The following is a 13911-nucleotide window of genomic DNA, read 5'->3' on the forward strand; positions in this document are numbered from 1 at the left end:
CGTTTTCTGCGCATTAACTTAAAAATCAAACTTTCTGCTCTCCTAATTCATTAATGAATGAATTGCAATTCGTTCCCTGAGTTACTCAGCACACTATCTCGCTGGATTCCGTGCCGACCGGTTGTGCCCTCGCGATCTCCGACGACAGCGCAGCTCTGGCCGACTGGGTTGGTCCTATGCCACCTCCTGCCGCCGGTCCCCCACGACAACAGCGTAGCACTGGCCGACTGGATTAGCCCTACGCCATCTCCTGTTGACGACAAGACCTCTCGCCAGTGGTGTCCGCCCTCGGACTCCTGTGACCATGTCTCACCTTTCCTATTTCTCTTCTGTCGTCGCTCGCTGTCCCTGCGCATCTCTCTCTCTCTTCAATCCTCTCCTTTTAATCCCTCATTACCCCCATCCCTTGTGAGCTACTGTTGAGGTGTCGCACCAGATGCAGACAGTTACGGGGCTCACTTTTCTCTTCTTTTCCCTATTATAGCCACAATCTCTCTCTCTACTCAGCAATGCAGTGTCATTGGCGAAGCGAAGGTTGCTAAGGTATTTTCCAACAACTCGTATCCTTAACTCTTCTCATTCTAAGCCTCTGAAAGCCTCCTGTAAGCACGTGGTAAATAGCATTGGGGAGATCGTATTCCCTTGTCTAGGTATTCTGGCGCTTTCTTTATGGAGCACTATATGGTTGCAGTTGATTCGCTGTAGACTAATTCCAGGATGCTTATGCTTCGTCGACGCTCTGATTCTGCAGTGTCTGCATGACTGATACCGAATCAAATGCCGTCTCGTAGTCTATGAAGGCTATGTGTACACCTTACCAACGAAGGCTCCATGGGCGCCGCCATAAGCCCCTCTGAGGTGCTGTTAACGTGCCGACCCCCCATTATGCAGGGCCGAAGCTGTGACGGCAGCTTTAGTACTCCCGTGCAACAGCCCAGAAAGGAGGGGATCCTGATCTTCGTTAAAAAGTTCTGATGAAGACACAGTCGATGAAGACGTGGGGCGCTTTCCCTCTCTGTATTCGACTATCCAGTGGCCGCAAAAAAAAAACAAAAAACAAAAACAAAGCGCTGTGGTTTTAAAAGGAGCGTTAAAAGCGGACACACACGGTGTAGCCACCACACACAAGATAACCAATTTAACCACGTCTTTGCCGAGTTTTACCACGACGTGCCTCGAAAGCGCGCGAATCCTCGAACTGACGTCATACAAGCGCGGTTCGCAGCGCCCCCATCGGTCGCAAACCAGGCCATGCAAACGCACACACGAACATACATAAATGAAGGGGGGAGGTGTCAACGCCCTCCCCCTTCCTTCAAGAAAAGTTTATGGCTCAACCCCTGGCGACCAAGGTACAACGAAAACAGCATTTTTTTAAAGAAACCATGCTAAAAAAGCATAGACAAGTTCACGTACAAAGACATTCCGTCCCTTTCTTGTCTACGGTGCCTATTTGCTTGTCCATGCAATGGCGCTACGAAACCATTGCGTATGCATTGCGAACGAGCTTATTTCAGCACGGAATAACGTAAGTCGGACTCTTGCGATGCGCGCGCGTCCCTCACATTCATATCGCGGTTTTGGAACGTAAAACTACAGCGATCATTGCGCGATGAAAAAAGTGCCCCCACTGGACGTTCGGCTGGTGCTGAAGAAGCTCCTCTGCAGAGTCGCTGCGTGGCTCGTGAGCTTTCTGCGCAGCAGGGACTTCAACACGATGGTGAAGGTGGCGGAAGTACTTCGCGCACTTGGGTATTGTAAGTAAAGCCAATCAGATGTATTGGATCACGAGAGCAGACCATATTCTTACCTGCAGGACGTCGTCTAAAGGCCTGGCCACACGTATACGCGTTGCAGCGCGTGGCCTTTGACACGGCGCCGCTTCTTCTCGCTGTGAAGAGAGGGAGTGCACTTTCGCACTCTCTTTCTTCAAGGGAGAGGGAGCGGCACCACGTGAAAAGGCCACGCGCTGACGCACTGCAGCGCATACTTGTGGTCAGCCTGCGTCCCCGCGCATGCACGAACGCCAATTCAAACGTACAATTTAACTGCATTGCAGCACGACGATCTCTAGCATTTCATTGCCAATATACAGCTTCCCGACGGGTGCCGTCATTTTACTGTCAGTGCTTTACTGGTATTTGTAAAGATAGAACGACTCCGGCATCGTTTAAAATACGCAATTTCGAATCCACAGCAACATTCTTTTGTAGTCACTTCAAGCCTCCCCCATACACGAAATTTCCTTCAATTTGGACTTCATGTCATGAAATCCATTGCTATATCATTCTCAACGTGATTTGCCGTTCGGGCGAAGCTGTGACTTTTATGCTTACATTGATTTGCATGTGAGGAATACTATCCACTGAACACGAAAGCTGAAAGAAGACTGCGCCCCGACACAGAATTTCGCCTGCAGGACACAAGAAAGTCATTACACTGAAGAGTTGGTACCACTGGCCCCGTTGATATACTCCATTAATCTGCAAACACCACGCCTTCGTCAAACAAGGCAGACTCTCGCTAGAACGTGCAATAGTTCCACATGTGTTCCTGAACGAAGTAGATGCCCTAACACTAAGTAAGAAGACAACATGGTGAAGAGGTGACATCACTTAGTGTGCGCATGATTTCATAGAAGCGGCGAGCCGCTGGTCGGTTCGCCGAATTTCCTTTCCTGTGTCATGGCCGGCTAGGAAGCACGCACACGCCTCCAGACATGCCATGTCCGAGTATATATATATGCACAAACATACAAACAGCCATGAACTTACATGAAAAGGATTGAAAAAAAATGCCCAGTGATGCTCCCGCCGACTCACATGTACTCATACACAAATGTTACACACACACACGCACACATATATATAAGAAGACAAATTTAGGTAGGGGCATGTGCTTGGAGTAGGGTGCCTTGATGCCCGCGCACTCCAGCATGGAGTGTTACACCCCGACTACACCACTGACCGAACCATTTGGGCCTTTGTCGTCAACTAGCCAGCCTAGCACTTGAGGTGGCTTAGTTTGAATGGTTGCTAGCGTAGATGGGTCAGTAACCCCGCCAAGTTGCAATGAGAGCCATGAGCTTTTTTAGCTGGAAGATTGTACTCATCAAAGTGCTCTTGTGACCTCTCGAACACCCCCCCCCCCCCCCAACCCAAGACAGAAAATCGAGCAGCCATAGAATTGTGGTGTAATTGATGTTTGAATGCTCATGCTGGCTTCTGAAGTTCTGAGAGGGGCTTCAGCACGACCTCATTCCAGGGAGAAGTACAATAGTGACAGCGTTGCAACCTAGCTACCCGACTTAAAGAAGTAACCAAAACGTCTAGAATGCAAGGGTTCGACTACATCCGGGTGCTAAGGATGATCCTGCACTCCCTAGGACAAAGATGCCACTCCATTGACACCGAAGTTCGACGAGACGTGCATTAAGTGCCTTTCACAAACTATACATATAAAAAAGAAAATGCGGTTCACCTGCCCTGGTTCACTGCCCCTCCCCACACGCATACACACACAAAGAAAGCAAGAACAATGAGTATACGGGTTCGATTCGCAGAGGTAAAATAAGCAAAGGAATGACGAACATGAGCGTCATTTTCTTTTTCAGGCTCGTAGCTGGGCAAACTGGCTCACAATAGAAGCACACCACAGTTCAACTGGACGTTGCATTATCCAAACAAACACTAAAGTGAGCAACGAATTGGTTGATCGATAAATTGTATACTGAAATGCTAGTGTGATTATTTTCACCATTATATACCTATTAATAGAGGAGCAAATCAAGGTAAAAGTTTTGTTTGCAAATTTTATGCAGAAATCACACTTAGTCACAGATTTCAAAGTCTATTCGTCATATTTTGGCAACATTGGCTCAACAAAATTTCTAGAAACTTGACACATTAGGTCTATGGTCCCCTCAGGGAACAATCTACTTCATTTTTATTGATTAGGAACAACGGGGCATAGGCAAAAAATTTTTGGGGGAGGGGGAGGCACCTTCTTCAGCTGAAGTCGTGGCCGGAAGGGCAGATGTAGTCCAGTGTCATTTTGAACAGTATTCCAAGCCAAAAAAAAAAAAAACTTTTAAGGGGTGGGGGGCTCGCTTGCCATGCCCTGGTTACAACACTGTGCAAGACCTTATAGAAGCCATTGAAATCTATGACGTCGCAGGTTTACTTGCGGTAACGTCAAGGAGACGTCGCCACACTTATTTTCTTAATGTGCATTTTTTGCGGCAAACATGACCATTTTTGAACTGTTAGAGTTTATTATTACGAAAAATACCACTTCTCTAGTTGGTGTCTTTTTATTGCATCACCATTTAAGATTTTGCCCCGACGTCGTCTTGGCGATAGTGTATGAGAACACTGGAAAATTTTTTTTCTTTATAAGCAGTCCTCGCAAAACAGTCCCCTCCAGAACGAGTACATATTCGGACTTGACCAAAACGAATAAATGCAAGCAACAAGAGGCTCTCATTACCGTGCAGCAGTCCTTTATTTGTTTCGAACACGGCCATAGCTCTTACAATATAAAATTACGTAAACAACAATGAAGTTGAGCCGGGCAAAAATTGTGTGACCTTGTACAGTTGTACACATGGACTAGCAGTATATAAAGTTCGTACAAAAAATTTGCGTATCGATCTCCATCGCAGAAATGGGCAAGAGTATTGATGCAGTAACCACAACTGCATTGTGCGACCCTGACGCGCTCCAGTATGTATAGTATTGTGGTCCTTTTAAAAGTGGAAGACTCTCGAACGTGGCAAATACCGAACTGAAAAATGCAGCATCTAGCTTTGTCCACGTACATAGTAATGTCCATCGCATGTACCTCGTTTGATCAAGTAGTTGATGCTCACTCAAAGTCAAGAGCAGCGCTCTTTTATGTCCTTGTTTTTTTCGCTTCCGTAGTTACGAAGTAACTACTTGTAGGTTGCGCTGTTCCTGAATTCAGTCAAGAGCACAAGCAAGTTTCAAGGCTCAGAAGCTGCTACGACAAATTGCATGTGCATCGTCATATTTAAGACTTGAAATGACCCCACTCTGACCAGCAAACATATTCATCGAAAAGGTCAGCGACGGATAATAATGCGGTGATGTTGACCGAGTTCTCCAAGTTGCATAAGCTTTACCCCTACTTTGAACACATGGTGCTTCATACCTGGCATGTATGAAGGTTAGAAAATACTGATACTGTTACTATACTCGATACTAAAGTTGCTTTGAAAATTCCATGCCTGGCAATGGCACCTCCATGTCATGACAGAAAATTCATAGACATCATGCAACACAAAAATTTCATGCACTATATATACGCACACCAGTAAGAACAACCGATGCAAAATTGGTTCAGCAATAGCACTGAAGTAAACTCAATGTTCCAGCTCATTTCTAACTACTTAAGAGTGAGCTAAATTTGCTTTATTCTTAAGCTTAACAGTGCTATCGTTAAGCAGAGGCAACACGAGATAAAAAAAAAAAGCACGTAGAGTCAAACTTCAATATAGAGAGCATGAATATAATGAACTATTGACTGTGATAGAGTAACTGATGCATTACGAAAATCCATTTATTATGAAATTCTGGAAATGATCAAAATCGTGAGCCACATGCAACTATTATTGAGAAGTCTGACTATGTTAAAGAGTATTTGCATATGTGAGCAATTGTGAAACTACTGTCATGCCTCGCTCCATTTTCAGGTTTAACACCCCCTTGAGTCTACATTCTTAAAACCGAAATCAAGGCTTGCTATAAAGTATGCAGTGTGTATGGTGAGAGGCAGTTCTTTGTGGTATCACATATATCTAGTTATTGGAGGGTTTTAGAAAATGGGGAGGCTACAATCGCTCAAACATTTGCCGGAAGGGTTTCCTGTATGTCGCATCATAAACCCATTGGTAAACTTTCCAAGAACTGACGGATTTAGTTATAATGTACAAAAATGGAGCCAAACACCATTGAATGGTCCAAAACTAAGCTGCCAACTGCAATTGCCTAGCGAGAAGCCCTCATCAAAATGCCATGCATAATAAAATAATCTATTATTCCTACAAACAAATAAGTGCATGTTTCAAAACAGTCCCTTAACAAGATGAATGCCTCTGACAGCTAGCACAGAAGCTAGCTGCGTGTTGACGGGTAAAAAGAAAAAGTAGACACATGAAAGTGAAACTGAATGTACACAATTTGATTCCACAATGCGTCGAATGAACCACGCCGACCACCACATTACAGCTGCTCTGTTGCCAGGCAAAGAAAATGTCACTTGAGGGTAAACGAAGAGCAATTCTGCAAAGTCTGCTCCTCGCTACAACACTTACAAGGGTTCCTTGTCAAGGGTCTTTTGAATGGAGGTGCGCAGGTTTTCCTGAAGGAACGATTTCAAGTTTTTGCGGTTGATCATTGTGCCAAGGTTGCCTATTTGCGAGGCCACCCAGCTCACCACAGGCACACTGGGAACTTTGACCCAGATCTGACTGAGTTCGGTGACCTTAAGCGACTTGACGGAAGCCTTTGCATTAGTAGAGTTAAGAGGTGCCTGCAGAAAAACGTCCACGGTGGCGCGATCGGCGTGTGCGATGAACTGGCCAGTGACTCCAGGAATAGGCGTGAAGTTCCACCTGTGAAAGAGAGTGGATATTTATTGGAAGGCAGAGGTCTGCCTAAGCTAGTGTACTCTAGCCTGCTACTCTAAGCAGGGGATAAGAGAAGGGGGAAAGAAAGAGGGATGAAGGATGACAATGGAGACAAAGAGGTGGTGTGTATGTGCTGTGGCCACTTAGAAAAGTACCCTACAGCTTAGTATCCAGTCCAGTGCTTTTGATGAACTCTAAAACAGCACTTGTAGCAATTTTTGACTCTGTTTGGTCGCACATTGCTGACAAAACATAGCTTTTACTAAGCGGTGTTCGTCCTATGCTTGCCAACGTCAATGTTAACACCTTCTTTAGAGTGCACTGAATGTGCACAGAAAGACAGGTTCTAATAGGAGGTCCAGAAAACTAAATTACAGGCCTCCGATGCCCCTGTCACAGAGGAACAGTTGGAAGGCATATCATATTGCCACGTTTATTTTGATGTATTTGGGTTTTCATCCACAGACGCTCGGCAATGCTTGGCGCAGACCACACTTCAATGCCCGAGAAGCTTCAAAATTGTTTGAGATCATTCTGTTAACACTGCATGCAAGATGCGAATAGTCTACTTTATTAGAGTGCATTCATGCATACTAGCGATAATGCTGGGCTTTTGGACAGTACATGCATAACAGCCAACATGACTCATCGCTTGGCAGATTATGACAGCCTACACGCTCTGTTCGGCGATATCAGTGTACAGCATGTATTGATTGTAATTTGACTTTTCATTTACTGAGCGCAAGTTCACTCAAATAAATTTTCACATGTCTAACAGCTTGACTAAGTACTCTTCGTTGTCACAACCACGTGACAATATATTGAAACAGCACAAAGAAATGTTTCAATAAAACTGCACCTCTGCCAATTCACTACAAACACTGTAAAAGCACAGCGGGACCAAAACGCAGAGAAACACAAAGCCACATCCCACTCTTTGCTTGAAATATTGGCCTCAGCGGGATTGAAAAAACATCTTTCTTTTGAGCTTGGACAACAAAATCCCGTTCTTCAGAGCTTCGAAATCATTCCCAGGGATGGCTTACAAACTAGAATTGCTAGTCTAAACTGCAATATATCTAGAACTTGTGATGCGGCATGCACTTTTTGACTTTGTTGCGCTGCACATTCAGTGCTGAAAAAAGTATCGCCATCTTTCTGCAATGCACTCTGCAACGAGGACACACAGCCCATTCAGGTGGTCATTTGAGAGCAGTCTGACCTTCTTTGAAAGCAGTGAATTCAACTGTAAAGCTCTACAAAAAACAAGCAGCTATGAAAGTCATATTCCTGCTTCCTTATCATGTACTCACCCGATCATTTTGATAGCAATGCTTACTTGCTATTCTGCATAATTTTTTAGAGAATCCGAAGCGCTCGAAAACGACCAGTCAAATGTACCATTAGTTTTCATGGGGCATTTGAAATGCTAAATTTCAGATGGCCAGTGGATTTCCCAAAGGAAATCTGCATTTTTGGGGGAACAAACGCAAGCAGCCCTCACCTGTATCGGACGTGTGGCTGCACCAAACCAATCAACATGCTGAGATTGGCATAACCATTTCCACAAACCAACTGGGGCGGATGCCGCAACTCAAAGTTGCTGAGGCCCCACATCACGCCATCGTGCAATCGAAGGGGAGCGATGTCGGTGGGCAACGAGAATGGCTCTTCATCGCGCAGCCGGTTCCGAATCCGCTCCACAAGCCGGTCGAGTCGAGCGTGCTGGTCGATGTTGTTGTCGCAGAGGGAGGCGATTTCGTGCTTCACACGACGGCGCGTTGCAAGGGCTGTCACACCTGACCACGAGGAATGAGTAAGAATTAGTATAGTTTGCAGAGCAGATAACACTTCTGTCACACAGCCCATGTAATGTCATTTGCTGAAAACGTGATCAGGTGTTAATGCCATCTTTGTTGCCCGCTACACAGGAATAATGAATGACATTCACAGCTCATGACAATTGCCCATTCGATGCATTTTCCCCAAACTCATGCACACACGACATATGAAATCTTGATGACAGGGCCTTGGCATTAAATAACAAACTCAATAACCGAACCAGAATGTAATAAGTGTGAAAGGTCACATTAATGGCTATTTTTAACAATTTAATTACTTTTGATGCACTGAAGAGCAAAGCAAGGCGAGAATTTCGCAAACAATATCTATCAACAGAATCGAAAGTTGGGCTAGTTGGATATGCATGGTATAACTATCATTTAAAGCGCACGAAAAAACAGACATAAAGAGAGGACATAACAGACATAAAGAGAGGATATCTATCAACCAGCCATGGAAGAAAATTCGGGAAGCAAAAGACAAACTGGACCGATGTGAAGAATTGACACCAATAGCAAATGCCATTGTGTATTACCTGTAGACCAGGAATGCATTGTTATGAACACAGTATATGGCAGATGACATAAAGTGTGATGTGTACAAGGTTAATAAGAACAAAGAAATGAACTTCTTGCTTTGGAAAAAAAAGTTCAACGGCCTCAGAATATAAACCTCGTAGAAGTGAATGTGCCGAGTTGAGAGAATACCCGAGGTTACAAAACAAGCTGACATCTTAGTCATAAAAGAGATTAATACTTTATCTTATAACAACAGCAAGCTGAGCTAGTTGGCAGAGATTTGTTGTAAAAGAAGATAAGGCATGTAAACACCGACACAAGAGAAGCTGACAAGTTGAACAACACAAATGTTGACTGACAGCTAAACAGCACTGTGGCAGAGTGGGAAGCAAACACAAAACTTATCTTAACACAAGCACAAAACACATACTTATCTGCACATGCTTACTTGTGAGCCCATATAGATAAGTTTAATTTATTTTGTCAATATTAGTTTTGTAAATATTGCATGGCCTTTCAACAGTAGTCTTTTATATACAAATAAGTAAAAAATTTAAAAGTAAAAAAGCTAAAGCATTTCTGGGGTATCTCAGTCTGTGACTACGAGACGGAGCTTTGTCTGTATAATCTTACGATGTACTTCTTTTCTTCCTCTGTTTGGTGTGAAGTGAATGATTCTGACCATTAAAGTTGCCCGAAGATAATGACGATGTAAGCAGGCAAGTGCACGAGCGACTGCTGTTGTGAATTTTTTAAGAACTCCAAGTTTCAAACGAACAGTTGGCCTAGCACTATGAGTGTTGTGTCCACTCCCCGCAATTCTATAGACAACGCTTAGCATCACCTTCCCTGAAAGCAAACGTAATGACATTCTTTTTTGGTAACCATAGCACGCATACTGCACCGGAGGCATATAACAATTTTTTTCGGGGGGGGGGGGGGGGAGGAGGGGTGAGAGGACGACGACTTTGCTCTAAAGTGTGGCCGGGCAGGCAGATGCAGTGAAGTGTCACTTAGACACCAGTATGCCATGGCCAAAAAGAAAAAAAAATAAGGGGGGGGGGGGGGGACAGGCCCAGCGTGGCACTTATTTAAAACTTGCTTTACATGCACATCAAACTGCAAAACCACTGACTTCTTTGTTATGTGAGGGCAGCTTCACGCAGTTCTTGGATAGTAAGGTGAAAATGCAAAGCGCAGATCTAGGCGTGGTTCTCAAATCGTACAACCTTGCCTATTAGCTAAAAATCTGCGCCAGTTTGGGGAATCCCACTGAATGGATTCTCGGAACCACAAGAAAACGAACAGTAGACAGGCTTGCGTTGTGCAAGACTGCTTTTCGACTAAAAACAGCCACACGAACAAGCCGAGAAGTTGAGGACTTACCGGCAACAGCGCAAATGGCCAGGACAAGGACAGCGAGGATTTTCATGGCTGTAATAAGAGTGCTGTGCCGACCTCGGTGGCCCTGAAACCTGTCGGTGTTGACGAGAGGCGAAGGTCTACAGGCGTCAAGTGTTGACCGAGTTAGCTGCCGCAGCTGGCTCGTCCGGTCACGCGAGGAAGGGGGAAAAAAAAAAAAGCACGATCAGAAGTCAGATATGCAGGGCGCGAAGAAAGAGAAGATGACACGGAAGGAGAGCAGTCAACGAAACACGACGCCCGCCAGCGGAAAAGAAACATTTAAGAGAACAGCCAGACCTGATTACGAACGTTGTCAGCGACTCCTCGCAATCCGTCGCCCTTGGTGGAGCGAAGCTCGTCGAATGTCATAGGCGCCAATTTCCTCCTCGCATGGCAAGCAACAAAAGTGGCCGCGCCAGCTCGCCACCACTCGCGAAGGACTTCGAAGAACTGCCCGAGAACAGCTGTCGCAAACAAAACTTTTGCGTGGACGTTTATTTTGCTGACCACCGGTAAAATTTGTTGAACGAGACACGACGCTCGTGTACCATTGGTTTAATTTTGTCACGTGAAGTCTTAAAGCGCAATACGTCACTAGCCGTTTCCGGAAACTGCACCCGCTCTCGCCTCATCGCGGCTGGATTATCCGGGAATCGGGATTATCGAAGCAACGTTGATCCAAGGTATTCAAGGGCTACCTGGGATTGTCTTTTTAGCATGTGATTGGCAGCTGAGTTGACCATCGTGACATAGCTGAAACGCGGGGAAAGGACATCCTCAAGTATTCCACGCTAAACATTCCTGGCCATCCTGACATATTTACTGGACCAGCACGTGGTCAGCCGACTGAGCACCTCAAAAGCGAAATGCGTAGGGTCATTTAATTTGGTTGGCGGTAACCCACGCCCATAGCTCACGCCTCTGTAACTAGTGCGATGGGGGACAGCGAAGCTGTAGCCGTGTTTGCCAACCCGGCCCGCAAAGTGTTCTCAGCTCGTAAAGCACCTGCGAAGATCAGTAGCCAATTGCCGGCCGAAATCGCCGACGACCCCGAAATCGCGGACGCCCTCCGCTGTCTGCCGTCCAACTACAACTTCGAAGTGCCGAAAACGATATGGAGAATCCGACAGCTCGGAGCTCGCACGGTCGCGCTGCAGTTTCCCGAGGGCCTGTTGATATTCGCACTCCCCATCGCCGACATACTGGAGAGGTTCACCGGCTGCGAAGTCGTGATCCTCGGCGACGTGACATACGGTGCGTGCTGCGTCGACGACTACACTGCGCGCGCGCTGGGCTGCGAGCTGATGGTTCACTACGGCCACAGCTGTCTGGTGCCCGTAGACCAAATGGGCGGCCTGAAGATGCTCTACGTGTTTGTGGACATCAAAATTGACGCGCTGCATCTCGTGGATAGCGTCAAGCGTAATTGGAGCGCCGGCACCGGCCTGGCGTTCGTGAGCACGATTCAGTTCGTTTCCACGATCCAGTCTGTCGCTGCCGAGCTGAGGAGCGACGGCTACGACGCCAGGACGCCGCAGGTGCGACCCCTGAGCCCAGGCGAGATCCTGGGCTGCACCGCGCCGAGCGTCGGCGATGCGCAAGTGGCGATCTACGTCGGCGACGGCAGGTTCCACATGGAGGCCCTGATGATCGCCAACCCCGGTGTCAAGATGTACAGGCAAGTTTCATTTCATCGCACGAGTTTCCACCAGTTGGATTACTAGAACTGGAGAAAAAGGAGTCGGTTTTACCTCGCTATAGCGAAGTAACCATACTCAATAGTGAAGAATCATTCGTTATGAACAAACTGATTTCCGATTGTGGTCAGGTGGAAATCCTGGGAGATTAACAGAGGACGTTTCTGGTTTACTACACTACGCTTAGAGACGGCAAGAAGGGAGAGATAAATAGAAAGAAAAGGAAAGGTTAAAAAAAATTATGAAAAGGCAGTTCATGTGCACACACAGAACACACATTAGCAGCCTAAAGATTTTGTGAAGTTTAATATCTTTAAAAGATGCGAAAGACTTGCACATTGTGCGTGCAAAAATGCACAATGTGCGCAAAATGGTAGGACTGTTTTTGAACGCGAGTTGTATAGTTGATTGCTCAATATTCATTGGGAGATTATTATAAAATTTCGATGTTGAAATAAATTGATGAAGTCAGATTCGGCAATTTCACTCTAAACGCAGATACAATCCTTACGACAAAACGTTGACAGAGGAAGGCTACGACCATGCCACCATGCTGAGAGTCCGTCGACAAGCTATCGAGAAGGCAGCCCTGGCTGGTACCTTCGGCGTCATTGTCGGAACACTCGGGCGACAGGGGAACCCAAAGGTTGCCGACGGCCTGAAGGAGACCATTCTGGCTGCAAGATGCCCGCCCAGGAAGGTCGTTTGCGTCTTGCTCTCCGAAATATTTCCCAAAAAGCTGGAACTCTTCGAGGGCGTGGACGCCTGGGTTCAGACGTCGTGTCCCCGCTTGTCCATCGACTGGGGTCTCGCTTTTGCTAAGCCCGTGCTGACTCCGTACGAGGCAAATGTGGCCCTGAGGACTACACCTTGGAGGGAATCTTATCCCATGGACTTTTACGCCAAGGATAGCCTTGGACCATGGACACCCAACCACAAACCGTCTACACGAAAATGCGACGAAAAGTGCCAGTGCAAACCTACCACATCGTGACAGTGTTAGTGAAAACCTGCTGGTTGCTACAGTGTGTGCCCTATGATCTCTCTGTCATGTGGACAAATACAAGTTTAGACGACTCCCAGCCGTGCAGTTTTTATCTTAACAATTTTTTTTATCTGTACATATCTCACTAACTACACTGTGCTGCATCATGCAGTTTCTTTTTGTGTGTGTGTGCTCGAGTTGTCCGTATTTCTAGGTCTCCTTTTACGTTGAGCAATTTCTGCTTTTTTTGTTTCCACAAACCTTACTTTTCATCTCTTTTTCGTCTGTCCTTAGGTTAGCTTTAGTTGTCATGTTTTGCAAGCACGTTATTATTTTATAGATTTTTTATTGATACGAATACAAGAATGTGATATGTGTTTAGTATACAAAAGGAGGTCCCAAAGTCAAAGACTGTATAGGGACCTCCTGTTAAGGGCAAATTGTGGTAAAACAATGTTAGAGGCATTTGTCATTTGTTCAGTGATGCTCATTTTACTCGTTACTCTTCATGGGGCTGGTAAGGGGCTTTGAAATAAATATACAAATAATGGCTGGGTATGAGAGCGTAATGACTGTTATCGCCCCTTTCTTTAATTGCGGAATTCGTGACTTACATACTCTGAAACAGGGGCTCTCAAGCATGTTGGCGCCAGGGAACCCCTCCCCTGGAAGAGGGGGTTTCTTGCGCAATCTTTTTTATTTTATTTTCTCAGAATCTGGCTGGTTACAAACTGCTGGCGGAATTTATCATGCTCTCACGTTTCTGTTCGGGGGGGGGGGGGGGGGGGGGAATAATAGAGGTTCCCTAGATTGATC

At 45.9% G+C, this 13911-nt stretch overlaps 2 protein-coding genes across 2 annotated transcripts; one reads left to right on the forward strand and one right to left on the reverse strand.

The window, feature by feature from the left end:
• Nucleotides 1-6022: 6022 nt before the first annotated feature.
• On the reverse strand, nt 6023-10916 carry LOC142767255 (uncharacterized). Its single transcript, XM_075868549.1, has 4 exons — nt 10711-10916; nt 10396-10549; nt 8154-8448; nt 6023-6634 (listed from the first exon to the last, which is right to left on the reverse strand). Exons 1-4 carry the CDS (start codon nt 10780-10782, stop codon nt 6331-6333), a joined length of 825 nt encoding a protein of 274 aa, XP_075724664.1. The 5' UTR covers nt 10783-10916; the 3' UTR covers nt 6023-6330.
• Nucleotides 10917-11079: 163 nt separating this feature from the next.
• Dph1 (diphthamide biosynthesis 1) lies at nt 11080-13653 on the forward strand. Its single transcript, XM_075868547.1, has 2 exons — nt 11080-12091; nt 12609-13653. Exons 1-2 carry the CDS (start codon nt 11349-11351, stop codon nt 13102-13104), a joined length of 1239 nt encoding a protein of 412 aa, XP_075724662.1. The 5' UTR covers nt 11080-11348; the 3' UTR covers nt 13105-13653.
• Nucleotides 13654-13911: the final 258 nt, after the last annotated feature.

Source organism: Rhipicephalus microplus, chromosome 7 (assembly GCF_043290135.1).
Source record: "Rhipicephalus microplus isolate Deutch F79 chromosome 7, USDA_Rmic, whole genome shotgun sequence".
Taxonomy (NCBI): domain Eukaryota; kingdom Metazoa; phylum Arthropoda; class Arachnida; order Ixodida; family Ixodidae; genus Rhipicephalus; species Rhipicephalus microplus.